At 46.2% G+C, this 21811-nt stretch overlaps 1 protein-coding gene across 2 annotated transcripts in view; it reads right to left on the reverse strand.

Moving 5' to 3' along the window:
- Positions 1-21811, reverse strand: part of MSI2 (musashi RNA-binding protein 2) — a 471101-nt gene that overhangs the window by 147996 nt on the left and 301294 nt on the right. For both annotated transcript variants that reach the window (XM_006832401.1, XM_006832402.1), the window contains exon 6: positions 15367-15415. In XM_006832401.1, the coding sequence (XP_006832464.1) occupies positions 15367-15415 (49 nt within the window). The remainder of the gene's footprint in view (positions 1-15366; positions 15416-21811) is intronic.

Genomic DNA, 21811 nt, shown 5'->3' on the forward strand with positions numbered 1-21811 from the left:
GATAAAGGCACAAAGTGACTGGCTTACAAGGTTTTAAGAGGGAGTCTAGTTTAAGAGTGTGTGGGGGAAGAAAGAGTCCCCACTGAATAGTTTTCATCTTGTCTAGATGGGTCTGGTAAACAGAGATGGGGATAAGATTCTTATGATTCAATAGTGAGTAACTGTTATCATGACTAATTGTGACTGTCACAATTATAAAGGGAGAAGTTTAGTAACAAAAACAGGGGAGTAGTTAATCTTATAGTCTAGAAACCGAGGACCCTAGGACCATCAAGGGAGAAGTGCACAAGCAGAATGTGAGACCTTATCCAGAGAAGCTGCAACACCAGAGATGGAGGCAGAGATGGGGACATGGAGAGAGAGAACAGTGAGGGACTGAGAGATGGCGGCCAGGAGGCAGACTTGCAGAATGTGCCCTTTGGTGGTGTAAATTATAATATGTGCCTGAGTGTTTAAAAAAAAAAAAGCTAAAAGAAATAGAGAGAAATACTGTTAACTGATGATACATGGAGGGGATTATAATCATTGTAATGAAACAAAGTATGTGATTTGTTAAATGTAAAACTGATGATCTGCTCTGTAAACTTACACTCAATTCACAATAAAAACTTTGAAGAAAAAAAAAAAAAGAAAGAAAACCTTGGATCTAGTCCCAATCCCTGATATTCATCTGACAATCATTCATCTGCGGAGCACCTAACGCTGGGTCTGTGGGATGACTTATCTCATCCAGGTCCTTCCTGACCAACCCTGTCTCGAAATGTAGAAACCAAAGTTGACTCCAGGAGGTAAGCAGTTCTGAGTTATCAGTGAAATCTAAATTCCAACTGGAGGCAAATAAAGGGAAGAGGTGACCTTTGGGGATGGTCCCTTCTCTGGTTTACGCTGCAGCTGCAGAGACATATTTACAGCCTACTGAGGTATGGGGCATTGGTGGCTTAGTGTCTCCCACACGGGAGACCCTGGTTCAGTTCCTGGCTACTGTGCCTCATGTGCAGTCACCACTGCTCTGTCAGCAGAGGCTCCAGACGAAGACAAATTAGGAAGAAAGGGTGGTGATCTACTTGGATCACACAACCAAAGAAAAGCCTACGGGTCACAGCCGTCTGACCCTCAACCCATCCTGGGGACAGCACAGACCTCAGCAGTGTTTCATCCTATTGTGCACGGGGTCACCGTGAGTCAGGGCCAACTCAACAGTAGCTCACAACAACAGCTACAGAGATACTTCTGATGGGCTCTTGGGTCCACTCAGTGGACACAACACAGCAGCTGGTGAGGGGCAGGAGGGAGCGCAGGGTTGATGAGACACACAAAACAAGGGCCACTGTTGCCTCTGTGTCTATTCTGGGCCCAGAATCGATGATGTCACCTCCAGCGGCAGTGGAGAGCAGAGGCATGAATCATCCATGAAGCGGCCCGGCCCAGCCCTCGGAGATAATAAATTGGATGTCAGCACTGCATCTATTGCAGATCTGGGGCAGCCGCACTAGGGTGCCGGAGCACAGTCACCGATGTTGAGAAATCCAGAGAGAAGGAGGGGCTTCCAATCATCTGATATCAAGATGGGGGGCAGCAAATAGAGGAAGAGACTTCAAATTTCCAGGGGCTGCTTAGAGCCATGCAACTTTGATCACTTTAAAGTCATGTTAGTATATATACATATATATACGCTACAGAGCTTGTCAGGCAAACCTGAGGATGAGGAATGCTGTAATTATCAATGACTGCTGGCCCACTGGTCGCCTTACAACTGGAGACCCCCAGGAGCTGCCATCTTGACCCTCAACTGCATTCATTTAGTTCAGAAACTCCCTCTAGGACTGAATCTGGCAAATGTTCCTCCTGAAAGGGTTTCTGGGACGACAAAGAAATCAAGACGTATGTTTGGCAGCTTTAGAAGTTCACGTCTTTCTTATTTTTTCCCAGGGTGGCTGTCAGTAGGGACAGGTATGTATGTAAAGATGGAAAGGTCTGTGTTGCCACGTATATGTGCTCTTCTGATATCCATTTTCCCCCCCTTTCTGCCTGACTTTTATTTCACTGCACAGCCAAGTTCAATGAACCAGTAGGAAATGCCAATCTAGCGAGTGTGGTTTGTATTTTTGGAGAATTGGGGGTTCTGACAGCTCCTAGAGTGTTGGCTATTCCTTGGATTATAGTCATAACTGAGCCTTGAAGGTCAGTAAATAAAAAATCAAACTTTAGTGAGTTTTCTACAAAAACAAAACAAAACAAACTTTTAACATTGTAAAGTCATTGTTTCTGAGCAATTTCAGCGTCTTTGGCTAAATTAGACTTAGGCAAGCTACGTCAGGATCTGAGTGCTGTGTTTGCAGTGAGGTAGAACCTTCTCCAATTTCTCTTGTATGTCATGTTGTCGTGGGAGAGGCTGTGACATGCATAGGGTGGTGCAGACAGAATAGGCTCTGCTTGACCACAAGGAAGGACTGCAGGCCAACAGAGAGGGTCCAGTAGAAAGTGCTGCTTTGCTTTCAACTTAGGAAATTCAACAGAGTCAGCCTCAGCCAATGGTCCTCTCAGGTGTTAGCAAGCTCTCCAAGAGAAAGGCCTGTCTTCACCAAGTAACAGTAGCAACAGTACTCTTATTAGTAGTAAAATAACCATCATTCTTCTGATAATCAGCTCATATTGAGTCTATAAGCAGTAGAATTGCCCTACACAATTTCTTTACAGAAACAGACTGCCACATCCTTTTCCCACAGAGCCACTGGTGGGGTTCGAACCACAGAACTTTCAGTCAGCCGCCAAGTGCTTCACCACTATGCCACCAGTGTGCCTTCCTGTAAAGATTACAGCCTTGGAAACCCATGGGGAAGTTCTACTCTGTTCTACAGGATCATTACGACTCAGAATCTACTCCAGGGGAAGGGGTAGGGCTTGGTTTTATTATAGAGATAAAGCTAACATCTAACATTCATACAGTCTCTCAAGGGTCACATGCGTCACGTAAATTAAAATTTGCAAGTCTATGAGTTAATTTAAGCCCATTTAATTGATGAGAAAACAGAGGTTCAGAGGCCTCTAAAACTGTTCCCGAGGTCACACAGCTGATAACTGGTAGCCCTGAAATTTGACCCCAATAGTGTGAATTTAGAACTAAGTGCTCATGTCTGCATCATATCCCAGACACCTCATGGGCTTCAGTAACTGTGTTTGCTTTGACTCTTAAACTGTCAGCAGTGGGGACACAGAGGAGGATTCTGTATTTACCATGTATGTGTCAGGTCCCCACATGTTCATCATTCCCAATTTGAGTAAGGAAAATGTTTTTAGCTTTAAAAAAAAAAAAAAAATTAAAAATCACTTTGAATTCCTGGGAGGAAGGGTGGCTCAGCCTCATAGGGTGCCCCCTCCCACATTGTTGACCTCTCTCCCCTCCTGTATGAGATGAACTCTTGAAAACCAGGTTTCTTTTCAGATGGAGCCAATCTGGCTATTCTAATTATAGTGTGTTGTCTGGGAAGAGCAGAACCTACTAAGAAAGTCCTCATCCATCTATGGGATTTTGTTTATGGAAAGAAAAAGACAGAGGCGACTCAGAGGTAAAGGGTCCTCGGCTGCATGTAATCACATTGTGTTGGCTTAAGGCTCCTCAGTGCCTCTCTGAAAGGCCAGAAAAACTCCAGCTAGGCAGGCTGCATACCTCAGCCCACTAGTAGAGACCCCACACAATGTACTCATGCTTCTAACCGCGAGGACCCACAATCCCAACTAACCTAAGGAATACATACAAATATCACGAACAAGATACAAGTAACAACAGTTACAATGGCAGGGTTTGGGACTGCAAAGAATTTTTTTTTTCTTTTGAAAAGTTTCATGTTTTATTATGACTTCCTTTGCAATTTAATCTGGAATGAATTTTTTCAACTTTCACTAAAAAAGTTACGTATTTGACTAGGTAAATAAATGCACATAGTACAAAATTCATAGGCAAAAGATGATACAATGAAAGGTTTTACCCTATCTTTTCTCCAGAAGCAAACACTGAATAAATGTATATACATCAGTGAGGGCATGTAATATGTACATAAAACAGTCAAGAGTTTAGTATGGCAAAGACTGTTCCTAGTTCTTTATATTAATGAGCTGATGGAAGTCAGGCAAACCTATCGTCATTGTTCCTACTTTTATAGAGGAGGACTGTGAGTCACAGAGATGTTAAACAACTTGCCCAAGGTCCCACAGCTATTATTAAGTGGGAGAATATAGACAAACATTAGTTGTCTGGCTTTTAACCAATGTGCAATTCTGCCTCTTTGTTACCAGTTTTGTGGGCTTCTTTCAAAATTAGTTAAACACATGTAAGCATGTTGTTAAGTGTCTTCATATCAGCTTGACTCACAGTGACCCTGTATAGGATTGCCCAAGAGCAGCTGGTGAGTTTGAACTGCTGACCTTGTGGTTAGCAGTGAAGTACTTACCCTCCCACACCATACCAGGACTCCACATGTAAGCATATGTGTGGTATATGGAGAGGGGAGGGGGAAACTGAATTCACTGTTTTTAGGAAGTGAGACAGAGGGGCCTAATAGTGGGGAAGAGACAGGACGAAGGTGCTGGAGCACATTGCACCTGCACCTCACTAAACTCTCAGAAGAGGCTCACATCCTTACAACTGAGCTAAACACGGCCCAACACCCTTCAGTGACATGAAATCACACCAACGGAAAAGCCAGGCTTTGACCTCTGGAAGGTCCCCAGGTGGGGCAGATGGTGATGTACTTATTCCACTACTAGGCAAAAGGTTGGTAGTTCAAGCTCACCTAAAGAAGCCTTGAAAGAAAGACGTAGTGTCTCAGAACCCAGTCACTGAAAATCCTGTGGAGCACAGTTCTACTTTGGCACCTGTGAAGTCACAATGAACTGGAGTCGATTTGATGGCAACTGGTCTGGCTATGAACTCTAAAACTCAGGTTCCTTCCAACACACTGTGTGGATATAGGAGTAGAGTGGTAAAGATGGCCTCGCTTGTGCCCTCTGCACCCTAATCAGTGGGGCTGGGAACAAGCTGAGGTTCTGGGGCTGCATAAGAAAAGGGGTCACTCCAGGAGCCTCACTCCCAACAGGGCAGCACCTGACCCTGTCTACAGACCCTCTCCAACCCCTCCCAGGTTCTAGCCACCAAGCTAAAGACTCCTTTCTCTTCTGGCCTCCACACTCTGCCCTCACAGAGGCCTTCAAACATGTTGTGAGAACCCAGAGGCTGGCGTTCTGTGGAGAGCAGGGCCTGACAAAAGCCCCATTGTCCCTTTCTACAAAAACCATTTCTGGGTCAATGAAGTTGCTGACCCCCAGCCCACTCCCTTTCTGCTTCCGAGGGCCACCGCCGGGAGGGAGGCGGGAAGGCCTATTAGTTCACCCTTTTGGTGCCAGGGATTTTATCCCAAAGGAAAGAAGTTTTAGATTTATGCTTCAACTAAAGAAAACGCAGCTTGTGCACAGGAGCCAAATTTCCTGGCTTTGCAGGCTCCCTCTTGCCCTGGGCACCCCTGTCTCGTAGGCCTGTTGCTGGGGACTTGACAACTTTCTTTGTATTACCAACTGTGTGTACAAAGAAAGGCAGGTGGACAGAAAGCAAGCTTCTGTGTTGATTAATATCTCCAGAGACAGCGCCGGAATGGGCGCTTCCGGAATTTAGTTAGCTCAGAGGGAAAAAAAAAAAAAAAAGAGAGTGTACTCCTTCCTTTCCTGTCAGAAATAAAATTAAGGTCTTGGATCGATGTTGCCAGTGCTGGGGTACCTACAGGAATCTTTAATGGCCTCGTCTACATGTTTTCAAATCCACATTCCCCTTCAACCCTGCCCTTGCCATTGCTTACGCGCGAGGTCATGTCCATACCAGTTTCTCGGGAAGGCTAATGGTGTTTAACGAGGAAATAAAATGTGCAGACAGCTCCAGGACTGCCCTCTGGAAGATGACTGCGTGACTGCAGAGACGGTCCTTCACCCTTGGTTACGGGTTGAATTGTGTCCCCCAAAAAACTGTACTTTGAAGTCCTAGCCCCTGCTGCTTGTGAGTGTCCACTTGTTTGAAAACAGGGTCTCTGAGATGTTAACATGAAGTCATAAAAAGCAGGGTGGGTCCTAACTCCATTTGAGTGATGTATGAAAGAAGTGGACAGGAACAAGGACAGACAGGGAAGACGCCAAGCTTGGTCGGGCGCCTCCAGAAGCTAGGAGAGAGGTGCAGAGCAGCTCCTGTCTCAGAGCCCTCAGGGCCGATACCCTGGTGTAGCGTCCAGAAATGGGAGACAATACATTCCTGGCACAAAGCCACCACACTCTTTTTGTGGTATCTTGTTACAGTAGTCCTAGCCGACTTCAGAATCCTCTGTCTATGCACTTGTTCCCCACAGACTCTTAAAGGGGTCCTGAGATGGGGAAGGAAGGTGTCTGGGTAAGCTTCAAGGAGATCTGTTGGGGGAGGGGAGCAGGAAAAGGCCACAGAGCCAATGGACAAAGCACCAAAAGGGAGTGAAGAAACTGGAGGTGGGTGTGCCTTGACGGTGGGCAAATACTCCCTACTTTGGAGCGAAGCACACATGCAAGCCCACAACCCTTTATAAACCCAGGCTTTAAGATGAGCCCAGCAAGAAGCACAGGACTATGAACTTGGAGAATCTAGGCAAGTGGTTATCCATTTATGCCACGGCTAGACTTGACAGTTCTTCCTCATTGTAAACTGAAGTGTGCCTAACTTCAAGCCTGCACATACCTCTTTCCCAAGGGAATCTCTTCTAATACCCAAAAGCAGCAATTAATTCCCTCCCCAGTCCCACACTTCCCCTTTCCATCCAGGTTGGACTGGAGGAGACTCAACTGAGCTTCTATACCACCTGGCTGATCTTTCCTGCTTTGGGATGTCACCATCTTTCTTGGGTTGGTGGCCTGGAAGCTCTGTGAGGCCAAGACCACTATGTTGTGGTTGTTGTTAGTGGTCTACAACACACCAGAAACTTCCATGTCAGCAGACTTCTAATTCATCATCTCTTTACAGATTTCCAATAAACCCCTTTATCATCATCTCAAGACTTGGGGGATGATGTGATAGGTCTGTCACACCTTACCATAAGGGGTGAGACAGCACACTTGAGAAGTGGGGAAAATTCAAAGTGGCTTAACTCCAGCGGGTAGGACCACAAGTCATCTTGTTCCAGATCCCAGACTTGAGCAGATATTTTGCAAGTTATCTTTTTGTCACATCAGCAGCGGGGATTCCAAATATCCTTATCATGCTTCCTGTCCCATCCAGCATCCTTTCTCTTACAATAAGTCCTCTCCCACCCAGAGGGACTGACCCTCTGTGCCAACCACACTTCTTCCGCCATCCCACAAAATCATGTTTTACAAGTTGTAGACTCTCAACCTTCTTCCAGAGGTACACTCAGAAGGTTGAACTCAGGGGAAAGAATACTCATATATTATCTTTGACACCTCCCGCCTACAAATGAAGCTATACCTTTCCTTGGTCTTTCTTCTCTTTCATCTAATTTATGCCTTTGTTAACATGAAGAGAACAAAGTGAAACTTATTTCACATGCCCCTTCTTTCTGAGCATGGAGCCCTGAAGGTGTAGAAGCACTTGACTGCTAATTAAAATGTTAGGGGTCTCAACCCACCATGGGATAAAGATGTGGTAGATCCACTTCCATAAAGATTCGCAACCTCAGAAACCTCTGCATCCTCAAAAGCCCAGTGGGATGTCATGGCTGAAATCGACTTGGTGGCAACAGGTTTGGCTTGAGTTAGGTCTTTTTGGGAAACAGGAACCAATAAACAAATAGTTGAGTGCGATTCTTAACCACGTTTATATACTGTAAATAAAAGAGGAAGCCTGGGCCTCAAGGCCAATTTCAAAAGTGAATGTCTGGCAGGTATTCAGGACATCAAGAGCTGTTTTTTTCTCCTTAGAAAAGTATTTTTCTCTTCCATCTCAGCTTCAGTTATGTCTTACTGGCACCATTTTACTAAATAAACTGATTACACAAATTACTGAGACCTTACACTTGTGCCAACAACTTTTTGAGGATGGAGACATTGTGTAAAATTCACAGGAGAAGCCAAACTCTCAGTCCAACTGCCTTTGGGGGAGTTGCCCAGAGCGCCTCCCTCTGACCAGATGTCCCCAACAACCATCCTAGCCCAACAGCTCCCAATAAGATACAACCAACCACTCTAGAGGAAGGCCTTCTTCCTCCACCCAGGGGCCTGCTGATGACAATGCTCTCTCGGAAAGTCAGAAACCCATCCTGGTGCTGGGGTTGGCATAGGGGATAGGCCTGTTCAAGGTCCTGGATCCTTGGGGCAGGGGTGTTGGTGGCTCTGCCTCAGAGCTGTGAACTTTTCTTCAAAGCCATTAGCATTTCACTTAATAAGCAACTGCTAACAGTTGGGCGAGGAGCCATCCATCATACTAATCTCTTATTTTTCTCTCAGTGTATCCTGTTCCGCTGCCTCTGGCAATGTTCCGGAGCAAACAGGCCTGCTGGGTAATGGGAGCCACAGGGAGTGGGGAAGGCGTGCCCCCTCTGTACTCGGCCAGATGCCATTCCCCTCCAGCTGACCCTCACCAGGCTACCATATGAGCTTCAAAGACACCCAGCTCATTTTCCACTGGGCCCCCAACCACCCAGCTGTTCCCTGAAGAGGCAGCTTTGAAGAGTCCCTGCAGTGTAGGGTTCATGAACCTTGGACCCTGGGGTCAGAGGGAAGGACAGCTGAGGTTCCCCTAGTTCGATGCACTTTGGGGGACTCCCTTCCCCAGAAGGAAGTGAGTGCATGATGTATTACAGCAGCTAGCACTCCCACACCCCACTTTCTCAGAGAGGCCAGGTGGTTGTGGGGAGAATGGAGAGATTACCGCGGGTCTACCCTCACCCCATCTCTTTGGCTCAACTCCCCACCCAACAAAAGACAGCACATTAAGAAGGACAGCCCCTTTTTGCTCTTTCCCTCCCCCTCAGCCCAACTCAGGGATCAATACTGAATGCTGAATTCAAGATCTTATCTGAGTTTTGCAAGGATAAGGCAACAAATATTCCCCCAATGATTAAATCCTTTGATGATCAACCCAATATTTTTCAGACCACCTCTAACAACTTTTAGAGAGCAAATGAAATGACTGAGAAAATTGGAACACCAGCATTCCCTCTGCCTGCTTGGGCACAAATCATTTCATGGAAGCCAAGAAATGAAGTGGCAGGTACAGCCAAGGCAGGCCCTAGCTAGGCCTCTATTGGGAGTTCCGTTCCTAAGCTTGTGCCTTAGTTTATCCATCAAAACCTCCAGTTTCAGCGGGTCCTATAGGGAGGGGGTGATGAAGAACTAATTGTGATGAAGTGCTCAAGCCCATAAGACCAGGCTCCCTGCTTTAAACCACGTCCTAGCAGTGTGCTTGCAGACAGCTGAGAGCCTGGGTTCCCATGCAAGCTCAGCCCTGCCTCCAATGACTCTGGGCAGCTGTGTTCACCCACGGCTGTTTATCATAAAGATTTCATAGTATGTGCAGGCACTGTGCCAAGTCCTTTGTATTATCATTGCTCAGGAAGGCTTGGATGTTTCTACTTTGAATGTTAGCATGCCCTGGTTAGACAGCATACAGAATCCACCCGTGGTGGGTGCTGTGATGTGATACCTAGGTCCCCTTCAGAAATGAAGAATCTATTTCCTAACTGCTAGGAGAACTCCCCAAAGAAGGCTCCAGCAGTCAGCCTGTGGGGAACTGCTTGGTGGAAGGCGTAGTCTTGTCTGAGGCCACACTCCTTTTGTGGGGTAGACCACAAACACTGCTGAGTAAGTGCTCCGCAGGTAAACTTCCCCAGGCACTCCTTGACAAACCTTCTGAGGACTGTCTCTCATCCAGAGTCTACTGCCCACAGAGCCCTATCTGGAACAACTGACCCTCACCCACCACCAGTTTCTTTTTCTTCTTCTTTATTTAATAATAGGGACTTAATCTTGGACATTCTCTCAGTTAAAAAGTTAAAGGCAGAAACGTACATTAAGCCATGGAACTCATCAACCCCAGGCCCTCTTATTTCAGAGGGGGAACCTGAAATGCTCACAGAGGATAGAAACAATGTCTCCACAAAACATCCAGGGAACAGCAGAGGCTGGAAGAAGGCCTAGGGTCTGTGGTGAATGATGAGAAGATGTCACACGGCTCTGGTTCCTCCCGCTGTATGCCGGAGACTGAAGTAAGCCCCTCTTCCAGCATCCATGATAGACACAAATACTCCACAAACAGTGGTCCGAGGAGGACTCATTATCAGCTGTCCCCCTGGATTCTTTCCCATGGCACTAATAAGGCCAAAGAAAACCAAATCCACCAGTTGGCTCTGACTCATGGTGACCCCAAGGTGTGTCGGTAGAACTGTGTTCCTTAGGATCTTCTGGGGTACCTCTGGGTGGACGAAAACCACCAATCTTCTGGTGAGCAGCCAAGTGTGTTAAGTACTTGTACCAAGAACAGACAGACCATGGGAAGATACACCGACTGGCACTGCTGTGAGCAGGAAAACAGACATGCCATGCCACGCATAAATACCTGAGGGCCACCCTTGTCACTATGGGGACCAGTGAGGAACAGGGGGAGGAGGTAGTCACTGGGGGCAGGAAGCAAGGATTCTGCGACGGGCAGTGTGCACTGAAGGTCCTACCAGCCAACACTGTCAGAGCACCAAGAACCACGAGGCAGTTGTCACAGAGCTGAGGTCAGGATGGTGTCGGCCCCCAGGCTGGAGAGAAGCTGAGAAGTGCTGGGCTTGTGCTTGACAGCACATAACCTGGGGGTTAATGGGGGGGCAGGGGGGGGCTCTCTCAAGAAGAAAGCAGGAGGCAATGCCAGGCACAGAGGTCTCCTCAACTTTGGCTACCGCAGCACTTTCCTCTTGATCCCATCACGGAAACAGGAAGCCGAAGAGGCAAGGGTGAGGTGGGCCAAGGTGACTACAAGAGGATTTTATTTTCCTGTGCTTATCACCGGATTCCAAATGCACACTTCCATCAGACCACGGATGTGTGGGCCACTCTCTCCATGTATATGATTTGTGCTTCTGTTGTGATACGGTCTCTGTTTGTTTTTCTGCTTGTTTGAAAAACAACTTTTACTCCTCTAAATGCTTGGAATCACTGAAGGCTTACTGCTTCAAAGAGAAACACCTCCTCAGCTGGTGTGAGGGGTTGAAAATGAGTGGGGCCAAAGCCCCCCCAGTTACATAGACTCAAATCTGGGGGTCAGAAGATTCCTGTGTCATGAAGTTCAGGAAGAAAGGGGAGGTGGGTGTTGGGACCTTCTTGGAGAAGCATCTCACCACACATCCCCCTCCGCCAGCACCAAGCAGGGGCCGTGAAGGGGACACTCAGGGCTGGCTTCCTAGGTATGCAAATGTCTAGTCTGCTTTAACGCTCTACTGTTGCCACCTTGGTTGGTTATGTGCCATGGAGTCAGTTCTGACTCATAGCGAGGTTCTGACTCATAACAGGGTTTCTGAGGCTGTGAATCTTTACAGGAGCAGAAAGCCTCATCTTTCTCCAGTGGATCAGCTGGTAGTTTTGAACTGCTAACCTTGTTGTTCGCAGCCTGATTTGTAACCACTACTACTCCTTAAAATCCTTTAAAAATGTAAACAATTGTGTTGTTGTTAGATACCAACAAGTCTTTTTTGACTCAAAGGAACTCAATGTTGACGAGTCAAATTGTTCTGCCCCACATGGTCGCTATGAGTTGGAACCGACTCCAAGGCACACAGCCACCACCAATGGGTGGTCTAGGCTATAATCTTTGAGGAAGGGGCCCTGCTCGTGCTGTGGGATAAGTACTGGATTGCTAACAGCAAAGTTGGCAGTTCAAACCCATCAGCTACTTCACAGAAGAATGATGAGGCTATATTCTCCCATAAGATGGACAGCCTTGGAAACCCTATACAAGGTCACGAGAGTCAGAACAGTGGGTCAGGCTTTTTGGTTAATCTTTTTAGTGGAACCCTGATGGCAAAATGGCTAAAGTATTCACTTATTAACCCAAAGGTCAGTGGTTTGAACCCACCAGCCACTCATAGGAGAAAGAGGCAGCAGGAGACTTCTGTAAGGTTTACAACCTTGGAAACCCTATGAGGCAGTTCTACTTTGTCCTGTGAGTTGGCAGCGATTTCATGGCAATGACTCTGGTTTTGTTTTAATCTTTACCAAAGCCGATCTCTAGTTCTTTCTCCTGCAGAGCTGCTGAGCGGTTTTGATCTGCCAACTTTTCAGTTAAGCAGCCGAACGCTTACACCACTGTGTCGTGGTTAATGACTAGGGCTCCTGTTATGAATAAGGAGTCTCATCTTTTTACCTTGCTCCGAGTCCCGCAAATTAGGTAGCTGTTCCTGCATCCACTACCTTAGACCCAGGCTGGACAGAGCCCCACCAGTGTGCTGACTCGAAAGAGCCAACGGTGTTGCCCTGCAACCTCGCTGGGCACTGTGCCCACACTAGGATGGCCCTTCCCACCTCACCCAAGCAAGTGGGGCTGTACCCAGGGTCTCTTGGCATATGCCCCCTCTGGAAAAAACCGGAGAGGCTTTCCCAAGACAGAATGAGGGCATACACTCACAGACAACCCTCGGGGCTATGCCTTTGGAAGGTCGATTTTAATCCTGGCTCTGTCTGTTGCTAGTTGTGTGATCCTGGACAAGTCCCGGCCCTCTCAGGTTCCTCAGATACCAAACCTCCTCCCCCTGAGTGGGTGTGAGGGTGAAATGGGAAGTTACAGGTGGGAGTTTCTGCACAGGGCCTGGCACAGAACAGGTATTCAAAAACCTCTTTCATTTCCTGATGTTCAAAGACTAGCAGCAGTGCAGCCTGGAGGCTGTGCAGGAATCTTACGGGATGACGAACTGGAACACTGGATAAAGGAAGTTCACTGGTGCCACAGTCCGATGAGCCCTGCATCCCTTGCAAAGAGCTAGATGAAAATGTTCTTTCAACAAACCCCTCCCCACCTGGAGACAACAAAGACAGGGCAGAGATTGAAATCAGCAGTCCCTAACCTGACTTCAGGTATGTCAGCAGCCCTCTCTGAGCTTTGGCTATCTCACTGGCAAAACGGAGGGGATGAAAACAATACAAGCAAACGTTATTCAAGGAGCCCTGGTTGTGCAGTGGGTGCATGCTCAGCTAACTGAAAAGCTAGGGATTCAAACCTACCAGTGCTCACAGGAGAAAGATGTGGCAGACTGCTTCCATAAAAATGACAGCCTTGGAGACCCCATGGGACAGGTCTATTCCATCCTATAGGATCACTGAGAGTCAGAATTGACCTGATAGCACTGAGTTAACATTTCCTCACAGCTGATGATACTTTAAAAAGACATTATTACACTTTTCCAACAATCTTACAGGGAGCTACTACTATTATGCCCATTTTGCTGATGAATAAACTAAGGCATTAAAAAAAAAAAAGATTTTCTCAAAGTCACAACCTCCCCCACCCCTTTGGGCAGCTGTGAAGATCAAATTAGGCTACGCATATAGAAACCAAGCTTTAGAAACTATCAAGTAGAACCACACAATATGGATGTTGCCCAAGGATAACCATGAATTCCACCACCACCTCCCTCTCGTGACAAAGACAAGCATTCTTCTCCCACCCCATTCCACTACCACCATTCGGCTCTTTTTTCCCTTCCTGCCTCCCCCCATACCCCACCTTTCCTCTGTGCTACATAATCTCCACCTGACACCACCTTGGTTTTCCATCTGATTCTCAATTTCCCCATGTGGAGGGCGAGATAGATGGATGTATAAGAAGTAGGACTATGAGGTACACTCAGGAAGACACCCACCCTCCTGCCTGCCTCCTCCCACTCTGGTAAGCCAGTACCCCCTCCACTCTGGCTCCCTTTCTGTCAGCCTGCCTTCTCCAAACAGGAGAGACAGACAGCACTGGTCACTGCTTCGGATTGCAGGTGACAGCAGGAATGTAAACACCACGAGGAACACCTACATGCAAATCCAAGGAACAAGGAAACATGGCTCACTCTCTGCTCCCCTCCCCCAAACTCTCGGAAGTGGCTTCCTGCCGCCCCACCCCCCACCCCCGCAACCGCAGAAGATCTGCTCATTAACAGTCCTGTTAATAGGAACCCCAGAAACTAAGAGATTCTGGAGGCAACTTCTTTGACTCTATTACCTCCGGGGGTGGGCAGAGTGTTTCTAGAGTCCTCCAATTTTCTCAGGTGAAGGCACCATAGGATAAGTACTTGACCTCAAGATCAGTTTGAACCACAAGGTCAGTGATTCAAACTCACCAGCTGCTCCTTGGAAACCCTACACAGGGTCACTATGCGTCAGAACTGACTCGATATTACTTAACAACAAGGCAATAGCTGTAACTCTTCGGGGAGGTGGGAGATCAGGAACACCCTTAGGGATCCATCTCCCAAGAAAAGTACAAAACACGTTGTATATAATTTCAGGGAGTTCACAGATCCCAGGTTAAGAACCATTTTCTAAAGCATACAAATGGGAGAATATGAGCACAATGGACAATACAAATGAGCACAGATTCCCCATACAGTAAGGAGCCACCAAGGGCATCTGCAAGTCTGCCATTTCTGTACAACCTTTAAGTGCTTGGCTGCTAACCAAAAGGTTGGAGGTTCAAACCCAGTAACTGTTCCATGAAGAACAACCTGGTGATCAGCTTCGGGGAAGATTAAACAACCCAAACCAAACCCAACCCATTGCCTTCAAGTCAGTTCCAACTCAAAGGGCCCCTATAGGACAGAAGAGAACTGCCCACAGGGTTTCCAAGACTGCAGTCTTTGTGACAGCTTACTGCTACATCTTTCTCCCGCAGAGTGGAGCTGAGCTCTTAACCACTGTACAGGCCAAGAAAAACCTATGGAGTAGCTCTACTCTGTCACATGGGGTCCTGAAGAGTTGGAATTGATGTCACAGCCCCCAACAACAGTCTCTGTACACTTCCCACCTACAAGTTCCCCACCTCTTTCACTCCTTAGATTGACAGTGTGCTTCTAAACCACCTCCTTCAATGCAAATTGAGAAGTCAATTGAGTAATTGCTATGAATAATTTCCACTTGGATCACTGAAGTGCTGAGGTTAGCGAGGGACTAGGAAAGACAGGATTCAAGAGATCTGTCTGAATGTGGGTGCTGGGTAATCCTTGTCCAGTGTGTGGATTCTCTGTACCATGTGGCCTTCCATGAATACAGATCTTCGGCACACCACGGTCAACTCTATCTGCTAGATTGTGGTCTTCATAGCGTCTTTATCAGTGTAACTGAGGATGGGAAGAGAGAGGTGAGGGGCACCCTGCTTGCGCTGAGTCTTACCTCTGTGCCTGTTGGTGGTCTTATCAAACATCAGCATCGCATCCTCTACCTGAAAAACACAGAACAGAGCCTGCTTAAGAATTTAAATGTCATATGCAAAACATTGTATTGTTTGGGGGTTTTCTACTACAGAAGTGAAAGTGGCTTATTGAAAGAAAGCTTGAAAATACAAAAAAGTAAAAGGAGAAAACATCACTCTACTTTCCACTTAGCACAACTGTAGCTAACATCTGGCAGAGTGCCTGGGTGGTACAAACAGTTATGTGCTGGATCACTAGCCAAAAAGTTGGTAGTTCAACCCCATCCAGAAGTACCTGGCAATGGGGCTTCTAAAAGGTCACAGCCTTGAAAACCCTATGAAATACAGTTCTACTCATACACACATGGGGTCACCAGGAGTTGGAACTGACTCATCGAGTCATCAAGAATGTTTTTCTGGTGGAAGAAGTTGGGAGGATTATTTCTCTTTACTTTTTTTTTTTTTTTTTTAAATCTATGATTGTTTTAATACTTTAAATCTAGCTACCCTTCCCCCCATACAAATTACAATATTGTAAACAATTCCTAGGTTCCTCCCTCCATGTGCATCCCAAACGCTGTCTTTATTACTGAGTTTTCAAATGTGAGAAGCCATTGTTGCTGAGAAAGTGTTGTTGAGTCGGGTTTGACTCACAGACCCTGTATAGAGTTTCCGAGGAGCAGGTGGTGGGTTTGAACTGCTGACCCTGTGGTTCGCAGTCCAGGGCTTCATTGTTGTTGTTGTTATGTGCCGTGGAGTCAGTTCTGACTCATAGCGACCCTGTACAGGGTTTCCGAGGCTGGAAATCTTTACGGAAGCAGAAAGCCTCATCTTTCCCCCAGGGAACAGCTGGTAGTTTCGAATTGCTGACTGTGAGATTGGCAGCCCAATTCGTAACTAATACGTTACCAGAGTTCCTTATTTCCCTTTGGTGGAAAACTTTGCTTCTCGTTACAAACAACCGAATGTTAACATCTTGATGCTAGGACCTTTTAAAAAATATCCATAGGGGAAAATATTCCCTACTTCCTTCCCCCACCCCATCCTCCTCATCCTGAAGCCCTATATCTTTTGGAGATATTCTAGGATCTCAGGACCCACACTTTATCCCCATGTAGATCTCAAGAAACTCACACACAGTGAGAGTTATTTAAGACCCAGACCTTGCTTGTTACAACATCTTTACTGCAGGTGATTGCCCTAACCAATTAGCTCTCACCTGGCGAGAGGACCAGGTTTGGCAAGGTGAGTTGCTGGGTCTTGTCATTCATTTTGTACCAAAGGTTGGTGGGTTGTGGTGGTGAAGTCCTATGGAGTCGGTTCTGACTCATAGTGACCCTGTACAGGGTTTCCAAGGCTGTAAATCTTTACGGAAGCAGAAAGCCTCATCTTTCTCCTGTGGAACAGCTGGTAGTTTCAAACGGCTGACCTTGAGGTTTGCAGCCTGATTCGTAACCAGTAACCACTCTCTACGAGTCCCCAAGGTTAGTCAAAAAAACACAAGTCATCTCCTGGTTGTGGATGGACAAAGCCTTCAGCTAGAGGGCTCTGTGCCTGGAACGATTTTCATGTGTCTGTGTAGCTGGGAAGGACCGAACACTGTTCATTTAAGCTCAAAGGCTCGCAAATGAGCTTGGGGGCCTGAGCTAAGCCAGCTGAGAAAAGGACTCATAAGATATTCATTCCTCACTCTTTTCAGACTCCAATCTCAGATGGAGGGGAGGGCATGGGGAGATGCAATAAAACTAGGTTTAAAATGGGGCCTCCAGACAAATCAAATCTATTTTTCTAGATGCCATCAAATATAATAGGGAGAGAAGCAAAGTCAAGGTAAAAATGGAAGACAGAGGTAGGCAAGCCAGTCATAAACCTCCAAGGGACTGGCAATGCTTAAAACCCCCTTCTCAAGCCAGGGCCCCCTTTTGTTGCTAAGCAACTGAGACTGAAGAAACAGGCTCCTGGGGCCATCCCCTTCTGGTCCCCACTTCTGAAGTCAGTTACTGGGGGAGAAAATGACCTTGCACCGTGACTGCTGCTCTGGCAGCATCTGCCCTCTCTCTCCCAGACATCAGGCTACCAGGAGTAGGAGACACTTGCTGGAGTGACTCCACCCAGGACTCTTCACCAGGCTCCTCCCTGGGAGCCCAACAGGCAGCAGCCAGGCGGGCTTGAATCCCCCCAGGCACCTGCTGAGGCCATCCGCACAGCAGCCATTCTGCCTCCCAAGCGCTGTGATAGCAAAACTGACATAAGATCAACTGGTTTGTTTGTACACAGAGGAGTCACACTTGAGCATATGGAATCTCAGACTCAGACCCTGGGATTCCATAAGAATCGGAATGCCTGGGGTGCACGGAGGTAGGGGGGTGAAGCGTGCGGGGTACTGCGCAGGTAAATGTGACATCTGGTTTGCGCCTATCTCCATATTTTCTAAGATGTTTGCCAAGTCCATATTTTATGCTGAGAATGCCTAACAGTAAGGGGTACAACTTCCCTTCTGTGTTGGCCATGTTTTGGTACCACAACACAGATTCCCTTAGGAAATAAATATTTTGTATTTAAAAACTATATTTTTAAAACCCATTTCAACAGTACACCACTGACTCCCTCTTTTCCCTCTTAAGTTTGAATGTTTTCTACCGTTGCCCTCTTGACATTCATTCCATGCTGGTGAGCGTGGGGGGAAGATCTGTGTATGTTTTTTAGGGCAACCATTGTCGTGAAGAATAGAACTCTTTCCACTATAGTCTGGCTGTACAAAGGGACTCGCAAAGACCTCCTGAATAGATAAAGCGTCAGGGCGAGAGAAAAATTCTATTAACACTTTGCAAAATAAAACATCTAAGAAGTGGCTAGAGAGGAAAGCAAAAGGAAAAAAAAAAAAAAATCAATATGGATAAGTCCCAGTGCTTGGGGGGAAAACTTTTCAGCAATTGCAAAAGACTTATTAATTCAGAGAAGCCATCAATGCCATGGAAATCTGGCAGAACAGCAAGAGCTGAAACTAGAAGAATTTGAATATACAAAGACTGAGTAGAATGACAAACTCGGCCTCACATACGGGACTGTTTCTCACGGTTCTATGTGACTCAAACACAAGAGGCCTGTGTGAGCTTTGTCAGAGGAAAAGAAGGGGCGCAGCTGAAGTAACAGGCATTCAACCTCGGAACAAGCTCACTCCTCTCTGTCTTGTTCCCTCTCCCTTTCTCCTCTCTCTCTCACACACAGGCACACATGTGAAACACAGTTAGTTTAGCTGGCTGTGCAGAATCCTGAACTTCATACACGCTAAGCCTAATTCAAGGACCCCTCATAGTAAGTACAAAAAGGGTTAAGCCCTTGGCTACGACCCAAAAGGTCGGTGGTTCAAGTCCACCCAGAGGGGCTCTGAAGGAGAAAGACGTGATGACCTGCTTCCATAAACGATTACAGCCCTATGCGGGCAGGTCTGCTCTGTTGCATGGTGTTGTTATGAGTTGCAATCAACAATCCCTAACAACAACAAGAAGACAGCATTCAGGGTTTTCTCTTGAAGAACGCAAAGGATTAGAGGAGCTGGAAACAGGCATTTTCTGGCCTCAGTAGAAAACATCATTGTTGTTGGTAGTTGCTATCAAGTAGAAACCTACTCATGGATGTAGACTATGTATCCAGAGTAGAACTGCACACTGTAGGATTTTCAAGTCTGTGACCTTGCACTCCAGTGTAGAGATGCTAAAGCAAATGGGAGAAATGAGAAGCCAAAAGAGCTGAGCAGAAAATTTCAAAGGTCAGCTCTAGAAGACAGAGTCAAATGCTATAATAAAATGTGCAAAGACCTGGAGTTAGAAAACACACAGCATCTCTCAAGCTGAGGGAACGGAAGAAAAAATTCAAAGTCTCAACTTGCAATAGTGAAGGATTCTATGGGTAAAATGTTGAGTGATGCACAAAGCATCAAAAAGAAGATGGAAGAAATACACAAGTCAAGGTACCAAAAAGAAATGGTTGCTGTTCAACCATTTCAAGAGGTAGCATTTGACCAAGAGCCAATGATACTAAAGGAAAAAGTCCAAGCAGCACTTATGGCATTGGTAAAGAACAAGGCACCAAGAATTGACGGGATACAAATTGAAATCTTTCTAAAAACTGATGCAGCACTGGAGGCACTCACATGCCAACAAATTTGGAAGATAGCTACCTGGTCTACTCATTGGAGGAGATCCAAAGGCTTTTGATTGTATGGATCATGACAAGCTATGGCAACATTGCTGAGAATGAGTATTCAGAAACACTTACTTATGCTCATGAGGAACCTGTCCATGGACCAAGAGACAGTGATTCAAGCAGAATAAGGGAACACTGTATGGTTTAAAATTAGGAAAGGTGTGCGCCAGGGTTGTATTCTTTCTCCATACTTCTTCAATTTGTGTGCTGATCAAGAAATCTGAGAAGCTGGATTGTATGAAGAAGAACATGGCATCAGGATTGAAGGAAGGCTCATTAACAACTTGTGGTATGCAGATGATACAACCTTGTTTGCTGAAGCCAAGAAGACTTAAAATACTTACTGATGAACATCAAAGACCACAGTCTTCAGTATGGGTTGCACCTTAAAGAAAATGAAAATCCTCGCCACTGACCAATAAACAACATCAAGATAAATGGAGAAAGATTGAAGTTGTCCAAGACTTCATCATTTTACTCAAATCAACCATCAACACTCATGAAAGCAGTACTCAAAAAAAAAAATCAAACGTATTGCATTAGGCAAATCCGCTGCACAAGACCTCTTCAAAGTGTTCAAGAGCAAAGATGTCAGTTAGAGGACTAAGTTGCACCTGACCCAAGCCATGGTATTTTCAATAACCTCATATGCATGTGAAAGTTGGACAATGAATAGGGAAGACCATAGAATTGATGCATTTGAGTTATGGTGTTGGAGAAGAATATTAAAAGTACCATGGACTGCCAAAAGAACAAATTTGTGCTGGAGTAAGTACAACCAGAATGCTCTCTGGAAGATATATGGAGTCCGTTCTGCTGGTGGGTTTGAACCACTGACCTTGCAGGTAGCAGTCCAGTGTTTATCTGACAGCACCACACCAGGACTCCACAAAAAAACGTTAACTCTTGTGAAATGTGTCCTCAAGGGTTACAAATGAATACAAATATAGGATAAATTATTTAGGACTCTAAATAATTATTTAGGTCTCAAAGGATATGAGGTCTGTGGTAGATGGCCCCACATCTTCTACCCTATAACTTTATAGTTCCAAAGAGGCAAAGTCTATTTTCCAACCACTCTGAGCTGGACTTGACTTGCTATGTCCGCTACACTGAAGTGGAGAGAACTGTGCGACCATTTGAGGGTTTGCACTGTTCTCTCTTGAACCCCCGCCATCACTATGAGAAAGACATGCCCAGGCTAGCCTGGAGGAGGACGAGAGACATGTGGAGCAGGGCCAAGTTGGCAGCTAGTCAATTGCAAACATGTGAGCCCCGCCAAGCTCAGCAGAACCACTCCCAGTGGGCTCCAGATATGTGAAATAAACACGTATTCCATGCGACTGAGGCATTATGACCATTTGCTACACTGCATTCTTATGGCAATAGGTAACTGGTAAGTGGTCCCCGTTCTCAAAAAACTGTCTATGCATGCTCTCAGTACATAGACATTCTCAAATAATACCAGAGAGTAAACAATGGCAAGTAAGAGGGGTGGAAGCAAAAAAGGGCTGATGTGGTCTATTAGACTTTCAAGTTTTACATTCCAAATGGAACACAGGTACTAGTGGGTGGAGGGACCTCTCTATCATCTCATCCCAGCAGCCAGGCTGCAGACAGAGAAGCCAGAAGCGCCAAGAGAAGTTGGCAACACGTTCCTTACTAAGTGAGCTCCATGAAGATCAGCAATAATTAGCACTCAAGTCAGTGGGTGATGCCTCTCTAATCCTAATTCATTTAATGAATGAGTGAGCTCTTCTATAATGAGTCAAAAGATTTATTGTGAAGCCAGATATTCTTGTTGGGTGATTTTAGAAGTAGCCAGATGGTGCTGACCATCACCAGAGGCTACTTAAGCATAGGTCATGTGCTGGCTTAACAGGAAACCTTTAAAAACCCCAATGCATGGCCAACAGGCCAAAGTGAGGTCAACAATTCTGTTTGTCAAGTTGGTTGGCCAAAGGGTGGGGCTCCGGTGTATGCCACCAGACCCTTGGTTCTTCTTCCTAGTGTTCTGCTGTTTAGTGAGGGAAACCATGCTGATTTGGGAATGCAGAAAACTTACTCCCATGGCAACAAGGGAAAAGGAAAGAAGAGTTGTTGATAACAACTTAGCAGGAGATGGAAGGCCGATAAGCATGGTGGGCAGAGCTCCACAAAGCATGGGGAAGAGACAGGGCTTTCGTCCCAGGCCCACGGTATTTCAGGATCTCATGGAGA

Source organism: Chrysochloris asiatica, unplaced genomic scaffold (assembly GCF_000296735.1).
Source record: "Chrysochloris asiatica unplaced genomic scaffold, ChrAsi1.0 scaffold00007, whole genome shotgun sequence".
NCBI lineage: Eukaryota > Metazoa > Chordata > Mammalia > Afrosoricida > Chrysochloridae > Chrysochloris > Chrysochloris asiatica.